Below are 21,393 nucleotides of genomic sequence, written 5' to 3'. Positions count from 1 at the left end.
CTGCAGCTGATTCGACAGAACACAAAAATGAGAAATAATATACATTTTCCAAACTCCTGCGCACTCGACCTTTTAGACTACCATCAAAATGTGACTAACGCTTTATGTTCTATGCTCCAAAGTCGAGTCGATTTTGTTTGCAATTCTTAAGTCATAGAAGAAAACAGTGTTGGGTCATAGCAGGCATCAGACAGAGATGGTGTAAGATAAAAAGCAAAAAAGGATTGTAAGTTTTAGGCATGAAAAATTCACAGCATTGTGCAGATGAACGACAGATTACCATGGAGCTTATCGTGTTTATTTTTGGCATTAATTAATTTAACCCCTTAAACCCCAAGAGCGACTGGCTTCTAAATCCTCTTTACACCATCACCCTTGAATTAAATACAAAGGTCATGAGAATATAGAAAATGATCACCAATTTCAGAATCTCCAGACTGTAACTCAAATTCTCCTTGTCCGCACCTTAGGAAATGTATAGAGAATATGAATACTGGTTTTAAAATGTAAAGGGTTTAAGTGTGCTGAAAAGGGAGGTTTGTTGGATGTGTAAGTGGGGCTTTCGTCGGTGATTGTATTGGTACTAGAGGAAATTTTCGTTGTGCGCAGGCCTAAAGGACAATTTCCAATTTCTTGTTGATTTTCATTGATATACTTACTTGAGTAGCATTACCTATGACGGTTTTTAACTTCTAGAGCGTGAGATAAGCTCCAGAATGAATCACGAGAATTTCTGGATCTCGGTTTGTGTCCGAGGGAAACATCGGATAAAAACGGTTTCTGGAGCATACACCTCTTCTGATCTGATGTGTGTAATGTCAAAATAGGCAACCTTTCTATGAACCTGTGAGTTAAAATTGGGTTTGCCTGGAGTGCTTTTTGAGTGTCGTAAAACCAAAGCCAAAGTTATCACAACAGCCAATCGGAGGAAAGGAAAATAACTTTAAAAGCCAATAAGATCTCCAAGTAAAAACAAGTCAACAGACCAAAGCGCGGGAACGCACGGGCGACCAAGTCATGATTGGTTTAACTTTTGTATTTGATTGGTTGAGAGGACGCCTTGTATTATCTGGACCAATCACAGAGCGACGTGAAGCAAAACCAATTCAATCCCGGAATTACTTTCAACACAATTGAAAATTTTTCTCTTAAACCAATGCACTTGCAAGTCAAATTTTGATCGTCCCCTTTTATAGTATAACGTTATGGCTGTCTTTCTTCACTTGCTTGGAGAAAGTTTAGAAGTACTGAAGTATACATAGTTTGATGGCTGGCGCTTCTTACTCAAGAAAGACAATCTTTCAAATTGTTGATTATTTTCCGTGCGTTTCACATTGGTGAATCGATAATCTCCCTTGTTACTTAGTTGTGTCATGTTGTATTCGCGCAAACGTGGCAAACATCTGACATTTTTATGCCAACAAGGTCAGAGAAAATTCATAAGGGTAAGTGATATGGGACGGCTGGTTTTTTATCAAGGGAATTTTATTTATTACGACACGAGATTTCTCTTCAACAAATTGGCTGATTTTCGAATGTTGTGCTGCTTTTCCTCCGACGAGCTTAGATTTAGCGAGGCATTGAGATCGTAGCCATGGTTACGGTAACCTAATCAGACAGTCACATTCGGTCCGCGATACGCAAGGTCTGTAATCTGATCCTAGCCTCCTACTCTCAATTTTTATTCTTGTGTTACCATGTCGAACAATGAAGATGAACTATCATTTTAAATCATTTTTGTGTTGAACTGTCAAGAGTGGTTCAATAGCTTTCAGCTTTACAGCCTTGGTCTCGGTCATTCGATAATCTAAAGTTGTCTTTTTTTTTAGACAAGGGCTTCAGCGGCTGCTGTTGGTGAAATTGGCGGCTGTCCCAGAGGGGGCTGTAAAGCAAAACCTGGGCGCTGGAGCCTGCTTGCACGCTCAACAGACAGCGGTTAGATGTAGACCGACAGTAACTTACTTTTATCGAGACCATGATTAGATCTTTGGGCCAGTAAAGGATCTCGGTTAGTCATTTCCGTATTTAACTCTTGCCTTCACTCGACCACCCCGGGTCTCCACTGTTTTGTTTATTGATCCTTAATCTTCGTCATTCTTAGCTTTCCTCATTGGTGCAGTTAAATTTCGTGTCAACATAGTGGTATCTCACTAACTAGACTTAAGTGCAGTTTCAGCTGCACAATGTTTCATTAGTTGTTAGATCTTACAGTATTCACTGCGACTATCGTTTAAAAAGACTTAGTTCATTCGACGACTGGTACCTACTCCATATATGGGATTGTTTGACAGTTGCTGTTCAAGTCATTAGGCCGTTGTTATTCCATGATGTAATACAGAGCCTTGATCACGTATAAACATGCTCGTTTGTCTCGTGAACGGGCTGGAAATAACTCACGTTCATCCCCATACCGCGCTCGAACGGTATCTCCGAAATACCGTATGACATGATTGGATGGAGCGTGTAAGGTGTGCTTTTAATACTCGACGTTCACTGGCGTGGTGGTTTTGTGAGAGACCATTGTCGAACCTGTCGATCTGTTAATTATAACGTTGAGGAGAGGTCGTCGTGTGGGATATGCCTCATGGAAGAGCGATTTGGGTTTGTTTCATGATCATCGGACTCTTGAAATACATCGGGAGTACACCTGTTGAAAAACAGACGCAGGGTGGTAGCAAATCGAAACAAGAAGAGAAACCTGGTCCTGATCTACGAAGTTTGCATTTTCCCGCGGAGTATCATGCAACAGGTGTCTTGTCGCTTCCCACAAGCAACATTAACGAGCCTTTTGAAGTTTGGCATAGCCAGGCTTACGACAAGAGCCGAATAGATTACTACCATGGTAAGACAACGAGGTTCGGGTTACAATGACGTGCTTGTGATCTTGTGCTATAATTGTGCTGTGATAGTAATTATACTCTTAAAGGTACTGTATATACCTTTCGGTGGGATTTGGGTTGGTACCGGCATATTTTATCAAAACATCGAAAGATCAAGTGTTGTTTACTAGTTATTAAGTGAGTAATTCGATTGTTGACTGCGATAAGCTGTAGGGGAACTATCCATCTTCGTATACGTCACTTAGCGCAGAAACTAATTGTTGACAGCAAAATCATGTGCAGTCGTGGAACTATCCATTTTCAGATATGTCACTGAAATGAATGTCGCAGAAACTGTTACCAAACAGACCCCAATTTTTTACTTTTTCCTTCGAGTAAAGCTCATAGAAGTGAATCACTATTTATTAAAAAATACTATGCTACTTAAGAAAAAACTTCGTTGCTACGTTAGCAGTCGGTTTGGGGAAGAAAATTTCAGTTGCGTTTGAGGAGGTTGATGGTTTTCAGAATTTAGAAGGTTAAGTTGTCCTTGGAACGATTTCAGTTATTCTAGTACGATTAATGTTTGCAGAACTTTTTTTAGTGGGCTGAGAATTACCACGTATCTTCTATTTGGTTCTCAATGAAGAGATAAATAGAATTTGCTCATCAAAATGCACCTCGATCAAAATTCACTAAACGGTACCTGTAATTTTAAGATTGGAGATTGAGACCACATACAATTAAAAACCTGCACTAAAATAACAACTCCGGTAATTAGCCAGCAACATGTAAGGTTGTAGTCGCTCTAGAGATAGAAATGCTGAGCTTCGTCAACACTGACACGAGAGATATAAGGTAAACATAAATCCGTAATTTTTCTTTTTTTTATCAAAGCTGAATATACCCATTTTATATTACATCTCATTTAGTACGTGCGCTTGTGATTGGTCAATTTACTTCATTGTAGGGACCGCTAAATTCAAAATTTGTTGGAATTGAAATCTCCCCCCTCTATTTGAACCCAGAGATATAATGTAAATCATACTTACCTCGTTTTTCTCGGTCTGTACTGTAAAATATGGAACCTGGTTTTTTTCACTCGGATCTATGACCCGCACACTCTGCTCAAGGACCAGAAATCCGATACGAAAAATTTCGGTCCATAACTCACCGTACGGACCGAAAATTTGTAAGAGGTATTTCTTTCTCCTGAATCTTTTGTATGAAATTTTTTTTTTGAACTCCCAAAGAGAAGTTTAAACTCTTCATAAACTTACTTTGTGTAGGGAAATGATGTTACTAAGCACTTTGATGCGTTCATAAATTGCGATCTGAGATTTACGAAACTGACTAACAGCTTACAGTGGCTAAGATCTTCATGGATGAGACATCTTTCTCCTGGGAGAGTTTTTTGTCTGCTTGGAGGCTCGAATTCCTGTCAAACCTCAATCAATGAAATGACCAATTTTCTGATGTAGGATGGCGTGGGAGGTGGAGTGGAGACGTGTAAGAGGAATGCTTTAGGGAAGGGAGGGAGGGGGACACGCTTGACTAAATTCGTTTGTAATATTTTTCTTTGATCATTACTAGGTGAAGTGAAAACTTTTCAAAGAGGAGATTTAGGAAGAAATGGAATGTTCTTTAAAATCATCCCAAAGTTCTCTTACAAACGTCATAGGAATGATCGCCATTTTTTGGGATGTTGGAAGAGGTATGGGTCCAAGTCTCGCAAGGCTAAGGCCCAGTCTGTTCTACCGTGTAACACGGCCTGGCCGTTCAAGTCTCGTCTGGAAGACTTCAAGGTAATTGGTTAATTCTGTGTCAGAACCGTTTGTACAGACTGAGAAATCGTTAATTGTAATAGAGGCGGCACACTTGAGACTCGGCCCTAGATTTTTTTGGTGTCTTTTGTTCTAGCCATACCAGAATGTGTTAGGGGACGTGTTAGGGGGTATGTTAGGGTGTGAACATCCTTACACTACTCTTTTGACGATACAGTTTTAAGCGTTAGTCATTCCTCGCTTGTAGAAGTGCCTTTCGGGTTGTAATCGTTCTCTTAAAGCTGCTTTACGCCATCGATTGTGCAAACCTTTCAGGATTAATCTCTGCCCGACTTGGAACCAGGTATTTTTAGGAAGCAGAAAATGTTTTAGAATTGTATTTGATCTTGTTGTCTTTTAAAGCAGTGCTTGCCTGCTGTGTGACCAGACCAGAACCAAAATCCCATTATTAAGTGCCCCTTAATAGCTGGTTTCCTTCCCCAGTAGTGCTTTGCAGGGTTACCTTTACAAATTTCCAGTAGTCATTCACAAGTGTTGCCTGCCTTTAGCATCAGCACGATGGCCACGGTCAGATAAGATCTAGGCTGAAAATTCCTGATACAACGAAAACTCTTAGCCACGTGGGGCTTTATAACGTCCCATCAATAGCGTAGCTCCACTTTCTGCGTATAAACACACACACAACCCACAATAGTCCTTTTTACTGTTGTGACCTTGGTGGCCAAGCCTTTGAACAGGAGTGAGGCTAAGGGTGACCTTGTTATGATAGAGATGTTGCTGCTTTTCAAATGCAAATTACATTAACAAACATATGAAACATATGTGTGAACTGCGGTTATGAGACGTATATGAGCACGATCCTTCGCAGTAAAGCACTATTTGAGCAATAGTGAAAATCAGACCTGAAAAAAATTTCAGGCCTGTACGGGATTGGAACCACTGACCTCTGCGATACTAGTGCAGCGCTCTACCAATTGAGCTAACAAGCCAACTGGGAGCAGGTCATCAAATTAATTCGATATAAACCCGTAGATGATAAATCAAACAACAACAAACATATGAAACATATGTGTGAACTGCGGTTATGAGACGTATATGAGCACGATCCTTCGCAGTAAAGCACTATTTGAGCAATAGTGAAAATCAGACCTGAAAAAAATTTCAGGCCTGTACGGGATTGGAACCACTGACCTCTGCGATACTAGTGCAGCGCTCTACCAATTGAGCTAACAAGCCAACTGGGAGCAGGTTTTCACTATTGCTCAAATAGTGCTTTACTGCGAAGGATCGTGCTCATATACGTCTCATAACCGCAGTTCACACATATGTTTCATATGTTTGTTGTTGTTTGATTTATCATCTACGGGTTTATATCGAATTAATTTGATGACCTGCTCCCAGTTGGCTTGTTAGCTCAATTGGTAGAGCGCTGCACTAGTATCGCAGAGGTCAGTGGTTCCAATCCCGTACAGGCCTGAAATTTTTTTCAGGTCTGATTTTCACTATTGCTCAAATAGTGCTTTACTGCTAAGGATCGTGCTCATATACGGCAAATTACATTGTTATCATGCTAACTAGATACAGGTCTCTATCACAACAGGGTCACCCTTAACCTCACTCCTGTTCAAAGGCTTGGCCACCAAGCCCACAGTTATAAAAAGGACTATTCCTCCATATGCTCTGACGAGGGGCTAGCGCTCGAAACGTCAGCTTTTTAACTATTTACGGTGGCCATTTTAAAATTTCAACGTGGTTGATTAAACCAAATTGCTCTGACGTCACTAGGTGTTATATTGTAGGCATGGAAGCCATAACTTCTCTTCAGCAGACAGTTAGTCCTCTTCGGGTGTTTATACACATAAGACCTTGGTCAGAGGACGCCAATAGTTGATTCTCTTAGAGTTGGTAACTATAACCTCAGGTTTTTGTCTCATTCTCAACCTTCCTCCTTTCACTTGTGGGCTTGTGGCCGGCATAAGCGGAGTTCCTTAGCAGACAATGTTCCCTCATTTCCCTATGACAAAATATCACGTCTTCTTTCATTTTCAGTATGAGGGTGATGCCGTTATCAATGGAACAAAATGTACCAAGTGGAGTTACAACGTGACCATATTTGAACGCAACAACTCGTACTTGTTTTATGCAACGAAGACCGACCCACCCAAACCTGTGTACTTCGAAATGAACGGCTACGATACACTGCTTGTGTCGTACTACGACAAGTATACGATTCATTATCACAGCTTTGAAGAGTGGGATTATGATCCGGATGATGATCCGGATGTCTTTGAGATTCCTCATCGTAAGTATAACAGTTTTTGTAGGAGAGCGTTCTTAAAAGCGCGTAGGGGTGGAAGAACAGTAGGGGAGGGGAAGGGGGAGTTTACTGCACACCAAGGCAGACACATACCCTTCCTCAAATTTCCTAAATTGGCCTTTGCGTTGATCATTGGTACAAGAAACCTCTTTATATTATTAACAATTCCCATTGTTTTTGTGATCGACTTGTGACAATATGTAAGTTGGTAGTTCGAAAACAAACAGGGATATTTCCTGTGACCTTTGCAAGGGATTTTTCTGCCCCGAAGGCGCGTGGGAAGGGGACTGTGTCCGCATGAATTTTTCCTTGTGGGGCAATTCCCTACTGCATTCCCATAAGAACACATTATACTTAAGACTGAGGGGATCAACCCAAGAGACTGAATCTCCCATATCTATACCTTATTCCCTTTTTCAGAGTTATTTAACTGGTCTCCCTGGAATAGTACTGCACCTACTGCGTCGAGCCGAAATACTAACGGAAACGCATGGTTTAAAAAAAACATAATCAATCATTCATGTGTACAGAGGAACCCCTCCAAAAGACATCGTTAACAGCCTTTGTATTTATTCTTTTTCGTCTCGACTGGACTGAAAGCCCAGTCTTCCTCTTATCTTAGGATTCTTTTAACCCAAATACTCCGTTATCATTACTACTTTTTCATGATGTAAAGGTGGTATTTGATCAAAGTTCAATTGTGAATCATATTCTATTGACTAAGGCTTTACTGATTGCCAAGTTCAGAGAGCTCATTTACTTCCAAAGCTGAACAACTTTATTACCGTTTATTTTAGTGCACCATGACAAGTGGTGCTGGAACATTGACAAGAGGTCACGTGACAGTGATGGTGCCTCTATGTCCCTGAACCCCATGGGAGAGTTCGCTATGCTCCACCATGAGGAGGACCCTGTGGATAAAGACTTTCATAATTTCCGTAAGAAACACAAGAGAGATTACAAGGACAAACTTGAGCATCAACAAAGGAAACACATATTTAGACACAATTTAAGGTTAATGAATTTAATAATTCAGTTATCATTTTGAATTAGGGAAAGCCATTATTTATTGCTGTAGGTGGGAGGAGAGGATTTTTGGGGGATCTCATGGTTTACAGGGAGAACAGAGGGGGATCAGTCGTTGCCAACGCAGTATAAAAGGGGGGGACTATAGAAAACTGACCGGCAACTGATTGCCAATGAGGGGGATAAGAAGAACATTACAGAGCCTTACATGGAGATCAGATAAATTTTATCGTGACACAACGAGCCTATAAGGAATGACCAGTGCCTAATCAGATGAGCCTACTTTCTTCATAATTTTCCTAAAACGTCGTCATCGCAAAAGATTATTTTAAGATTTCGCAAAATCCGTAAGTGATTTTCCTTTGGTAGTTTACATGTATGTGAAGTTTTGATTTCTTTTGATTGCGTATCATGTGGAATATACAACGAAATACTGTTGAAGGTTCAATGTTTTGCTCTGACAGGCATGGGAAAATTGTAAGATTGAATTATTGGAAACACAGTCTACGAGCAGCCCCTCCTTTTCGGTAAAGTCCGTCGCGCGAGTCAAAAAAAAAAAACAAATCAGTGAAAAAAAAATTGCTATTAGCGCGCCACGGGGAACTCTTGAAGTGATGCCACTGCACCACAGGAGCTCCATAAGGGAGGTTTCGATCGCCGGAGAGAAGGGACTGCTCGTAGTCTATTGTGAAAACAGTGTATGTCAAAAACGTTGGTAGAACGATTTGAAACATAGCTCAGATCATTTAGAGAACACTTCTAGAGCTGAGTTGGTCTACTGATCATCTCAAGGGGCTTTATTATGCTTTTCTAGTTGAAGCACTCACTATCAATGCTCATCGAACGAGATACTGGTCTATTGGAGATTTCACCTCTAGCAAACTACTAATCCAAAAATCACCGACTAATTCTTTGACCTCCTTTGCCTGTAGATATATTCGTTCAATGAACATGAAAGGCAACTCGTATCATTTAACTGTGAATCACTTTGCTGACCTGACAAATGAAGAATTTGATAATCACAAAGGCCTCATGCCGGGAGATGGAGGCTACGGATCACGTGACTTTGATGACGCCTATGACGACCAAGTGTATGATGACGATGCCGTTGAACGGCGGGAAAAAATTAAGAAGAAGAAAAGTAGATACGGTCATGTTCCTGTTGAACTGGACTGGAGGAAATATGGTATGTTTTTGAATGATATGGCAAGCTTCTGTGTCCCTCTAACCTTTTGAGTGAAGAGAAATAGGTCGCTGCCGTAGCTTTTGAATCAGTAGATTTTATAGTTTGGAGAAGGTCATGGAGCACTTCCCCTTGACGTTCTCTATATTCTGCTGTAGAGAGTTATCTCTTTTATTTCAGTGGCCTCGGTCTGTATTCATTCAGAATAAAACCGTTGAATAGTTCGTTCATAAAGTAGTGTTGTTAGTCCACCAAAGTATCAACGCAATCCTGAGTGGACCAATAAGTTGATTTCTGGCTCGTATTCTGGCCAACCTTGCTATAGATACCCCCTTCCTCGTTTTCCTCCTAGCTGTTTGGAGTTGGATGGTTTGAGCACATTTTATTTTAAGACTTGATCATTATTTTACAAACTGCTCTGTTTTCTGCCAGGCGCTGTTCTTCCTCCAAAAGGCCAAGGAACGTGTGGCTCTTGTTGGGCTTTTGCTGCAGCTGGTGCAGTGGAAGGTGCCAATTATATTCAGGTGTGGTGTCCTTAGTTAAGAGTCATTATTTCAAATTATCTTCACTGTTCCTGTAGGAGATACTCCTGTAGAGGAGAACATTTATTGGACAGTAAAAAAATGCTGAAATACAGCTCATGATACAAGCAATGTGTAACACTCGAAATATCACCGTCTTCAAAATCAGAATTTTTTTCGACTTGCCCACGTACCCAGCTTAACGGTATCTTTTCCTCTGTGTTTCCAGACTCAAACAGTGTTGGAAATAGAATTTCACTTTAAATTGATCTTGTCACTCAGATTCTTCCTCATTGCTTATTAGACTGGTAAATTGATTGATGTGTCAGAGCAGCAGCTCCTGGACTGCACCTGGGCTACACCTGGTGCCACCCATGGCAATAATGGTTGTCTTGGAGGCTGGACATGGAAGGCGTTCTCTTGGATCAAGAAGTTTGGCATTGCCACAGCAGACAGTTATGGAGCATACCGGGGACAGGTTAGCTACTCTTAGGGGTGGGGTAGAAGTTGTGGTCTTGGTTGAAAATTCTTAGCGTTGGAATGATAAACTCTGAAGTTCCACTCACATTCTCTGAGCTTTGAATTAAGAAACTCCATTATATATAATGAAAACAAATCACTGAAAGGTTTTAAGAGTGACAATGTTTTGCAATCAATAGATGAAATATGTTCCTCTGTCACCGATCCTTCTTCCTTTGGTTTATCATTGCTTCTTTTCTATTTGCCTACCGCGTCAAGCTCTTTTCGTAAGGTTTCCATTGTTTCTAGTGTTGAGTTCTAAGGAAAAAAATCTCACCTCACATTACAGATGGATGCTCGAGGGGAGGGGTGGGGATAGGGAGAGCAGCATCCCAGCCAGTGTAGTCAGCGTATATCCTCCTGTAGCCGATTGCATCAGAGTTCTGAACAGACCCTTCTTTTTCATCTCGAGAGTGACAACAAATGTTTTTGGATCAAAATAATTACTGAAAGTTTAATTTACAGGATCACGTCTTTCACTTTCGCACATAGATACTTCAGTTACCTGATATACGTCATTTTTTGCCTTTCTTTCATTTAGGAAGGGTACTGTAAAACTGAGGGACTGAAAGTTGGAGCTAGAATTCACAGTTATAGGAGAGTCAAACGCTACAACAAGGAAGCGCTTAAGAAAGCTTTGGCTTACCATGGCCCAGCCACCATTTCTATCAATGCAAATCCGAAAACTTTAAAATTCTACAGTCGTGGCGTCTTAGACGATATCACATGTAGTAAGTACACATTCCTGTTCAATTCCTCGCTTTTTGAAAATTATCGAATCTTTCTGGAACGAGAAAGACTCGAACTTTGTTGTCACTCCGTGCCAGAATTACAGCTGGAACCCACTGAAATTGGGCTAAGCTCTTTAGGAATACTATTTAAACAATAGAGTGTTTCTGTCGAGGAACTATCGGCTGATAGTTGCCCCGAGGAAATTTGTTTTTCTTAAAACAAATATTCTAGTTTTAAGAACATCAAATTTCCAAGGGGCAACTATCAGACTGATAGTTCCGAGACATAAACACTCTATTGTTTTTATTGTTCACCACTAAATTTTCTTCCGCGCCTACAGCTTGTCACAAATGTCAATAATTCGCAACCGTACATTGGCTAAATAATACGTTATACCTGTCAGAATTGAAAAGTCATTGTTTTTCCGATCTGCCTAACTTCGCGGCTGTCAAACTATTCAAAACTTTTCACGGATGAGTACTATCAATCCAGGTATTTTCCGCGGACGGGCACTATCCATCCGGGTATTTTCCGCGGGCGGGCACTATGGGCTGATAGTGTCTCTCCACGGATGAACACTATCGCGTCACGTGATCGATTTAAACCAATAAGAACCGGAGAAAATTTAGTGGTGAACTATAATTGAGCATATTTCTGCACTAATTGATAACATAAATTATTTCAGTCTTTGATAACAAAAAGCTCGGTTAAAGCAGAAATTATGAAACTGACTTCCTATCCAAGTATTCGAGTCGTTCGGCCCGCGTCTTGCTATGCTATTCTTTTTTTCATCCGTCCTAAAATGAACTAGGTAATGTTCTGATTGGCCCAGGGTTTCGTCGTGTGTCGCGTTAGTTACTTCGTGCCATATGGTCGCAGCAATGGATCAATACTTTTGAAGATGTCCTCCTCGCGCAGTTGCTTTTCAAACGTCTGAACAATAATGCTCGATCGTTTATTCTCCTCAAACTCACTAAGACAATATTTTCGGATAAAACCCAAGAAGGTTAATCAGCAAAATCTACTTACCACCTCATTGTTGAAAAAAAGTCTGTCAGTTGACAGTAACTCTTTTGACCCTAAGAGTGACCAATATCTAATTTCTCCTTACTGTAATCCTGCAGAATCGTTAATAACAATCATGAGAATAAAGGAAACGATCACCAACCTAAGAAGCTCTGATTGTTAAACTAATATCATAAGTGACAAATAACTCCTTCATTTTGGCGCGAAATTTCAGCGCTAATCTTTAATTTCACATGTGAAATTACAAAACTGCCCAGGTAACATCTCTTGTATCTCGATCAGAGCCAAAATGGCGTCGAGATTTAAGACGGTGACCCTTGAAGAAGTTACGAAATTAAAAGAAGCAGCCGAAAATTATTAACAGGCACGAAGAATTCGAAAGGTATTTTTTGTGAAGAAACTCAGAAAATTACGAACTTTAACAATAATGTATGCTTTAAACGAAAACTATATTCTTCTTCATGTTCTCAGTTTTCGATAGAATAAACCAGTAAAAACAATTACGGTTGTGAATGTAATTTGTCACCCACGATATTAAAAGGTAATGAAATGGTTTTCTCGTGAAATTAGGAAATAATTTTACTTGCGTTTTGTCAAAATTCTGATAATTTCCCTCGCCTAAAGGCTCGGGAAATTATCAGAATTTTGACAAAACGCGCGTGAAATTATTTCCTAATTTCACTCGTCGCTATTTGATTACACATACGAATTCTCCTTGTCAGTGTCAAAGGAAATGTATAGATAAGAGTCGAGAGAATATAGATGCTGATGTTAGGGTGTAAAATGGTAAATGCGCATTTGTGTATCTTTTCTTTTAGATAATAAAACCGACCATGCCGTGTTATTGGTCGGATATGGCACCGAAAACGGGGTTCCTTATTGGCTGATTAAAAACTCTTGGTCCCATAACTGGGGAGATAATGGATTTATCAAAATCAGACATGGACTTTGTGGAGTAGAAAAGAGACCTTTTGTTGTGTTGAACAAGGGACAAAGGCCTTTACCGTGGAAACTCGAAGAAAAGGCTAACAAAGAGAAAGAAACATTACTAAAGAAAAAGTTACGAGAGCAAATGATGGCTAACGCAGCTAAATACAACACAAAAGATGATTATAAAATTGTTCGAAAAGACGCAATAGAAGATCCTGACTTCAGGGATATAGAAGATGACGAATATTTGGACGATGTGGACCTCTGGTGACGTTAACACAGCGAATCAGGAAGGCTCTTGCCGTAGGATTGTTTATTTCCAGCTCTGCTTCCGCAAAAAGCCAACTTCTTCTTTTAGATGTACACAGATGCTTCTCGTTATTGATAGCTGCGGCACATGTATTATTGCTATAGATACCTGTACATTGCTTCGGACGTTCTTTCTCGTAGATATGCTTTGTAAGTCGCTCATTTTTTAATGCACTGTAGTCGTTATGCTGTTGTATCTCAAATCAATGTTTTGTGAAACCTACAATTTGAAGTGGAAGCGAAGGGCCTGGATCCAAATGACTCGCAACATCTTGCGCGTTACGCTTTGAATAAAAAGCGAGAGCATGAAAACGAGGCAATATTCTTACCTTAGAGGCAACTAGTCACTGGATATTTCTTGATTCCAAGTAATAGAGTCTGTGAATCTGCAAAGTAAATAGTGAATTTATGGACTGTATGACTCCCGGTAACTTACTTTTGGTAAAAAGACATTCCTCAAAAAGGCTAACTTCTGCCGCCTCTAAACACGAAGCTCTTACTGTACCAAGTGAAATTGTACCATATATGGTCTAAGCTCAAATTTAGTCATTCAAACCAAATGTTGTTGATAATCAAGAAGACTTCTGCTATACTGTTATATAGGTCTTGAACTGTGTAAATGTTTTTTTATAGCTATACTAAATATAGTTTAGTACAATGTAAAATATTTTATACTGCCGAATAGAGTCATTGAAAGAATTTTGGGGTTCTGATTTTGTATCTTTATTGTTGTTATTTTTGTTAAATTTTATTATTCAGGTCGTAGGATAAGGTGGGGGGGGGGGGGGAGGGAGGGGGAAAGAAGAACTATGAGAGGGACAGGTAAAGAATGATTTCCAAAACAGTTAGTTGTCTGTCGGCCGAAAGATGGTCTTCTCTTGGTAAACAAATCGAGAAAAGTTCTTACAAAAGTTCAACTTACAGCAAAATAACCGAAGAGTTTTAGAGAGATAAGGTGGCCAAACTAAAAGCATTAAAACATAATTAGGAGGATAACGGACTCAGACAAATGCAAGAAATAATAGCCATAGAAGAAAGGATAACGGTATTTAAAAAAAAAACAACAAAGCTAGTATTGTAATCAATGATTGCAATATGGTTTGCTCTCATGTTTTGCTTTGAAAGCTTGAGAGAACTGGGGGGGGGGGGGGGAGGGAGGGAGTAGGGACCTGAGTTGCTTCCCATGCTTGTCCACCGGATGTTCACCTCACGGGTGGCGCGGCGTTTTTCTCCCGACTTTGAAGAGTTGGTCGTACGCCAGGCTAAGCGCTTACCCCTATTCAAATTTCTGACGACGTCTTCTGCATAATTCGTTGCCTACTTATTTCCCTCATTCTGTACCCGTTTGTTTTTTAAAGTAAACCGTGCAAACTTTATCGAGGACCAGGTCCAAGCTTGGCTCAAATTTCTTTCAATTTCAGGGGTCCTGGAAACGTAGAAAAGGAAGGGTGGAATTTATTTCTCCTCGTGTACCCTTTTGAAATGTAAAGACCTCACAATATTACAGATATGTACGATCCATGTACGTGTACTTATTTAAATCATTTGCGCGCAATTATCTAGTCGGAAAGTGGCCAAATAAAACAGCTCCGTCGTCTGTAACATGTTTCAGTCAACACTTATGCATCACTTTGTTACTCGAACTGCCTATGGAAAGAAAGACAGATCGATATAATGCGGAGTTCTGGTGAACCGATAGTTAATGATGACCAGTAGCATATAGCCTAGGTTATGTGCTATTTAAAACAAGCTGTTTTGAGCTCAAGTTCATTTAAGTTCGAGTTAAAATTTCTAAATTTCTAAAACTATTTGCCGCTCTCTATTGAGGCATCCTTCTTCGGAGGCCGAAGAACTTGGTGGCGATTATTTGAACCCGTTTTTTGTAGTGAGAAAACTCATATGAATTACAAATAATTTTCAAAATAAATATTCATATTTGCGCTTACTCTTGCACGTGGAAAAAGCTTACGAACTACAAGAAATTTAAGCGTCTTTTTTAGCGTCTATGGAGCCAAGACACATGTATTTTCGACACTATTTCCTTGGATATCGTCTGTTCTGTCCAGGTTGGCGGGTGTTTCTTATGCTGGATCAAGTGGTTCAAATACCACGTCGAGGAATTTAGATTTTCACTTTGTCACGACTTTTCTTCAGGTAAATAACCTATGGAAAGATACATTTAGATAGAAATACCGAGTTTATCTTTCCCGTTGTGGCCCTTGTAAAATTGATTTACGCAGTCAAATGTACCAGGGTTAGAGAGAGCGTAATACACACAGCACGGTGTAAGACAAATCCTCAACGGCAGCCGCCATGACAGTTCTTCATGAACGTGACTTTGGTGGCAACGAGTACTTTATTGTTAGTGCACCTATCGCTTATTTACTTATTTCTCTTCTCATTCTTGTACATACTTGTAAGCTAGCTTTTATGATTACAGTTTGTTGACCTAAAGTGTATTTTAAACGTTCTTTTTCTTTCATTACCCTCCAACTCCTTCAAAGGGGAGAGGGTAATCATGAAAACGTACGTTGTTATGTAGACTCCAGTTTCTGGTTACCAGAGGATTGGTCCCCATCTTTCATACAGAGGCCGCACTGAGTTATGTACGCATTCATAATATATTTGTCTCGTTTTATTCCGTAGGGACAGTATCAAGAAGATCGAGACTGAGAACACCTTGAGATCAGGAAAGTAAAGGAAGGAACGGAAATACATGACAACTTCTAGAAAGGTAAGATGAATGACTTTTTTTTTTAACAAACTGGCTATCTTGGCCTATTCCTCTACATTGAACGATCTAACCTGGATTTAGCGAATGTTTCTAATTCGAAACTAACTCAGTCAGTCATAGACGAAGAAGAACTGCAAACTTAATTAAAAATGAATCAATTTCTCCTCGGCCTGATTTCTTGGCTTTCTTTGTGACGGAGGTGGCTTTCAATTTTTTTGATCATTGTTCGTTTGATGAATTGATTCTACCATGCAAATAAGTTTTATGTGTCTCGCCAGTGTCAAAGAAATACCTTGTCATTATTGTGCATGTTACGCACTATCCATCTGACCCACTGTTGTCAAGCCTCAGGAGCAAAGAAATTGTGATTTCACACCTTCTTACGTTTGACTGATGTCGCTTTTCGGACAGGGCCCAGACAGCTTCAAAGAACATATTTATCCTTCGTTTCGTGCTCAAAGCGACAGGCGACAACGTGAAAAACAATGTGCTCATCAAGTTAAAAAAATACTTCTACCCACAAATTAAGAAAACCAGTAAATCACAAGGAATGAGCTTTTAGCCTTACACTTTGCAATGCTAAAGGCGTCTTTAAAATGAGAGTGCTATTAACTATTGCCCCTTAGGCTTTGTCTCATTAAACGTCAACCAACAGCTTTGTAAATGCAAATATTTCAATTCCGCTAAACAGTCCACGCAGTTTTGTTTTATGGATTATCAACCACCAATTTACGATCATTGACGACAATTTCAAAATTAAACGCGTGTGCCGCCTGCTCTTTAACGAATTACATGCTTAAAGCGTCTTAAGTCACGTGTCACTAACCTATTGTCTATGGGGTTTTGTCTTATAAACAGTCAACTTACAAATATATGCAACCATTTCAATTCGGGTAAACTACATGTATCCACGCGACCTGACAATCACAACCTTCGATCGCTCAGTGCAGAGATGTTCTCAAAGTTCAAATTGCAAAAACCCGCAAATGTTCTTTACAGACGGGGTTCCAAGCCTTATATATGAACGGGGACAACGGACGGATTTTATCTCAGTTCCATTACTGGAACAATATGACCTTGCCCGGCATCCGCGAACTCAGAACGGAGAATGAACACTTAAAAAAAGTTTGACGACAGAGCAGCATCATGAACTGATTAAAGCTCGAGCAGAGGCCTTCCAGTTAAGAGAGGAACTGATCTTACTTCGGAATGAGGTGTCACAACGCCGTTTGCCAGTGGATCGGACCAAATTAAAAACGCTTTTAAGTTTAACTCGTCAAAGAAAAATTTTGGGAATGTGACATGGCATCTCGTTCCCAGAAGAGAAAAAAGATACAAGAATTGACGTTGAATGCTGTCGAGAAACTTCCCACAGAGTTTAAACCAGTCGAGCTAAGTTTTTCACAAGATTTGTTCTTCATCTTCATCATCATCATTCATTCAGTCATTCATTCATTCATTCATTCATTCATCTTACTCCGACCTGACCTTCACAAAACAAACCGAACCAAGTCATGAAGATGATTGTACTGAACTCCTTTATATTTATTCTCAATACATCCACGGATAAAATTTAATGTGTATGGCCGAGAACTGATAATTCCGTTGGCAAATAATGCTTACGACATGGAAGACAGCTCCGACGATGCCTACACGACTGAAGTCGTCAGGCGGATACTTGCTGCCAAGGATCAGGGGCTCGTAAGTGACAGAGCTTATCACGAATTAAGAATGGCCCTGCCTGAGGACATCGTTACCTAATCCCACCTCTTTCTGCACTGATTCAAGAAAGAAGAGAGCAAAATAAGACCATCAACGCAATACCTGTACCACAGGCAAGGGACTGCTTATTGATTATTTCTTCTTGATAGAATACTGACAGTCTCTTTTTTCTTTGTTCGCCGAGCGTGTAGCGAAAATGATATGTGACCCTGTGGCCAGTTTTCGCACCAATTTTTTCTCGCTTAATCTGCGGACTGAGGAAAAAGAGAGACTGCTCGTAGCTAGTCTATGTTGTTAGCTCAAAACTGAACCCCCCTCACTATAAAATAATACCCATGTTCCTTTTGCTTCCAAGTGCGCTTATTTTAAGTAGAGGAAAATAATTTAATTAATTTTTAAAGTCTAAAACGTAAAGAAAAGTTATTTACACACATGATTTTATGCAGTTATGACCAAAAAGTCATTTGATTACTTATTATTTTAGGTAACGGGTCAAAGTAAACCACTTTGTTTTCCTGGATTGCGGCTTTTCAAGTTCGATATTTATTGTCATAGTGGGCCCTGTAAAAAGTAATGCTCTAAACTGACTACCACATCCTTATCCACTGCATTTAATACCAAGGCTAAGAATGGAGATGGCTCCCGCCGCAGCATCATCAGGGAGGTGTTGGAATACCCTTTGGGAATAGAAGATTTGAGGGAAGCCATTAAGAGAGGAGGGAGCGCGGGACAGTCAGGCTGAGATTTGCTGCTGATAGCAGGAGAACGAGTCAGCGGATTGGCTCAGTTATGGCAGTTTTCAACATACTTGCGGAAGACAGGCATTCGTTTGAATACCAGTACACCTTAGCATTATGCAATGGTAAGCATTCATTAACATCTTTGAAATGTCATGAAAAGTATATTCGCATTAAAAGATCCTTAATTTAATTCGAAATAATTTAGTAACATTTTTCTTTTAATCATGTGAACTGTTACTAAGTCAATTAATTTTTGCAGTCACTTGATATGATAAGGGTACATTCCTTGGGAATAATCGGAATCTAGACTCGTGAATGGGGAACACTGACATGGACATGGAACATCAGTTTATTTGATGCACCATAATTCAAGTGATCTTGGATCACTGATCCTGATCCCAAAATATTTCAAATAAGTCAACACTTACATTCTTAATAGTTCCTGTAAAATTTGCTCTTTTCAAGAAATTTCAGGCTGGAAATTCATTTTTTGTTTCAAAACAATTTCATTCAACAATAATAATTTGAAGCAGAGAATGTTTTCTGATTATTATAGGGAAAGAGGACTATGAGGAATTAAAGGAGTGTTTAGGCGAGATGTTCAAAGAAATTGAGGCAGTAAAATCAGAAGGTTTAGAGATTTATGGAGAGCACTTCGATGTTGAATGGTAATTAGCTATACAAATATTTCTAGCAAAATCCAATCCCTTTTGTTGTAACTGATGAGGCTTAGTGCGCATGCCATAACATGAATTTCCTCTTTTTCATAACTAACCACCACTATTCACCTTCACTTTGGAAAATAATGATTAAATATGTGTGCAATAGCTCAGCCAATCAGATTGCAGTACTTGCATTAGTATGTAATAATAACTAGAATTCTACTAAAAATAGATACATTTTCTTCATGTACAGGTATTGCTGGTCGACTGGAAGTTCTTGGCCCTTGTTTATGGGCTGAATTCAGCTTGCTCAAAATTTTTTGTATATGGTGCTTTTGCACCAAAGACAAGATTAATGACCTGGATGGTACGTATGCTTACAAAATTAATCAATTGAAAGTATTTACGACCGGTAGTAATAATTAAAGATCAGTGGAGTGTATTTGTTGTTTTATATATATATATATATATGGAGGGCTGGGTTTAAAAAACTGAAAAACAAAATGCAGTGACGTACAATAAAAAAAAAAACAAGTTTCATGAATGGAATGACAAAAACTCATTGATATTTGAATAAATATATATGCCCATCACTCACAAAGCACAAATAATCATTGTACACCAACAATCATTCACCTTGCATTAATGTTAACTGTTTGTGCCATTGCATCCAAAAAGTAGGCAAAAGAACATTAAAGTATAATGTACAAGTTTAGAGAAACAGTTCACTTTCAATTTTTTATTTTAGTTGAGGAGTGGCCAAGTGAAAGAGATCTAGCAGATGGTGATCGCCTAGCAAAAAAGTCCACCACCGATGGTAGGAAAGGCTGCAAACAGCCCCCACTACTGAAAATACCCTTTCCGTTTGTTGTTTTGGATACACTCCATATGTTTCTACGCATTATGGTACGGCTGTTTCATCAGGTAAATGAGTTGCTAAGCATGTGTTTTTGGGATCGTACAATTATTACCAGCTCACAATTCAGTCAGCATATTTTCCATTCATCGTGTTTTTTTCTTCTTAATTTTTTAGGTTATTGAAGCAGTTGCAAATAAAGAATGTGAAGAAGTGCTGACTGCTGAGATGGCTACAATAAAGGTAGAATTCAAATTTTTTGAGGAATTCAATCAGCTGGCAGAGAAATATGAAAGAAAGTGGACAGCACTGGAGGCAAACAACTACAAATTGCACTAGAGAAGTTAGACATCACGTGAGTAATGGAAGCTGTTGGGGACGTGAATGCAAAAGGAGTCAGTGAGCTGTGAAGAGTAAGTTCACCAAATTTAGGGCAACAGCTACCATAAGATTCCTCGAATCTATATATCTTATTAGACGTTTTGTTGTGTTGTATCGCTGAGTTTTCTACGAGTTGTGCCGAGCCCGTAGGGCAAGTCAAAAGACAGCGAGATATTTGAACTCGTTTTGGGCGTTATTTGTACTCACTGAAGCACAGTTGGATAGTAAATTAGAATATTCGTCAGTGATCGTTTTGAATCCAGGTTACGTTCACCTTTATTTGTAGAGTTACCCGTAACTTAAAGATTTAAATACTGCATTTTACTCGTCTGACGTTACAAAATGCGTGTTTCTGCGAAAAACCAACTTTTATCCCTTGTGCCGAAGAAAGGGTTAAATTCTAGAGCATCATGTGTTAATATATGTTTTATTTTCCTTTTTTTCGCAGACTGACTGGTGAATATCCCTGATGCTTCGAGCATGAATCAAACAAGAAAGAGTGTGATCCAAGTACATGGAATATTTATATATAGAGGTACAAAACAGATATAGCGCATTTCTTTCAAGAGTATTTCCAGCCAGAGCTAAGATTCAAACACTCAAATCGAAGACTTCTTGAAGCTTCAATTTTCAATTTTTTCGATTCAAATCACGCGAAGGGCTGTTTGAGATGTTTAATTTTAATCTGTCAGACAGATTTAGATTTTTATTAATCTGTCTGATGAGTGCGTAAGCACGAAACTCCAACCAACAGAAACCATGTGTCGTCTTGTTTGATTGCTACCTAGTATTAAGCTCTGCACATGTGTATTGAGCACTATTCAACGGTATCGACCACTTCCTCACATGTAATATATATATGTATAAACTGAGTATATATAAAGTATAATTTCAGAGCTGAGCAAAGAGTTTCCAGCAATCTTATTGGTCGAGCGGTTCCTTATATGACGCTCTATAAACCGCTCCACGCGGTTTATATAAAATTTTAAAATAAAATGTTATTAAATGTTACTAAAATGTTATGATTTTTAAAATTTCTCCGTTGTTCAGCTCGGAAATTATACTAAAACAATTATTCGCCTCAGGTTCGGTGAATATTGTCGAATAATCCCCTCGACTTCGTCTCGGTGGA

General features: G+C 39.3%; 1 protein-coding gene and 1 pseudogene across 2 annotated transcripts; both read left to right on the top strand.

Moving 5' to 3' along the window:
- The first annotated feature begins 1,747 nt into the window (after window positions 1-1,747).
- Window positions 1,748-13,879, top strand: LOC111340870 (counting factor associated protein D). The gene is made up of 9 exons (XM_088742849.1): window positions 1,748-2,842; window positions 4,413-4,624; window positions 6,653-6,905; window positions 7,718-7,934; window positions 8,879-9,132; window positions 9,562-9,653; window positions 9,955-10,128; window positions 10,711-10,900; window positions 12,746-13,879. Exons 1-9 carry the CDS (start codon window positions 2,578-2,580, stop codon window positions 13,126-13,128), a joined length of 2,040 nt encoding a protein of 679 aa, XP_088598975.1. The 5' UTR covers window positions 1,748-2,577; the 3' UTR covers window positions 13,129-13,879.
- A 1,261-nt stretch (window positions 13,880-15,140) lies between these two features.
- LOC148717553 (uncharacterized) lies at window positions 15,141-20,290 on the top strand (annotated as a pseudogene). Its single transcript, XR_015994395.1, has 7 exons — window positions 15,141-15,320; window positions 15,813-15,900; window positions 16,759-18,484; window positions 18,919-19,030; window positions 19,278-19,391; window positions 19,773-19,948; window positions 20,058-20,290. The product of XR_015994395.1 is annotated as an uncharacterized LOC148717553 (transcript).
- The last annotated feature ends 1,103 nt before the right edge of the window (window positions 20,291-21,393 follow it).

Source organism: Stylophora pistillata, chromosome 13 (genome assembly GCF_964205215.1).
Source record: "Stylophora pistillata chromosome 13, jaStyPist1.2, whole genome shotgun sequence".
NCBI lineage: Eukaryota > Metazoa > Cnidaria > Anthozoa > Scleractinia > Pocilloporidae > Stylophora > Stylophora pistillata.
This window is presented reverse-complemented; position numbering and strand designations above follow the sequence as displayed.

What these genes read in the sequence shown, in the direction of transcription:
- LOC111340870 (XM_088742849.1), top strand. Translation starts at nt 2,578, where the DNA reads ATGCCTCATGGAAGAGCGATTTGGGTTTGTTTCATGATCATCGGACTC. An exon ending in CCGAATAGATTACTACCATG is followed by an intron (nt 2,843 to 4,412) that starts GTAAGACAACGA and finishes GATCATTACTAG; the next exon opens with GTGAAGTGAAAACTTTTCAA. An exon ending in ATGGAGCATACCGGGGACAG is followed by an intron (nt 10,129 to 10,710) that starts GTTAGCTACTCT and finishes TCTTTCATTTAG; the next exon opens with GAAGGGTACTGTAAAACTGA.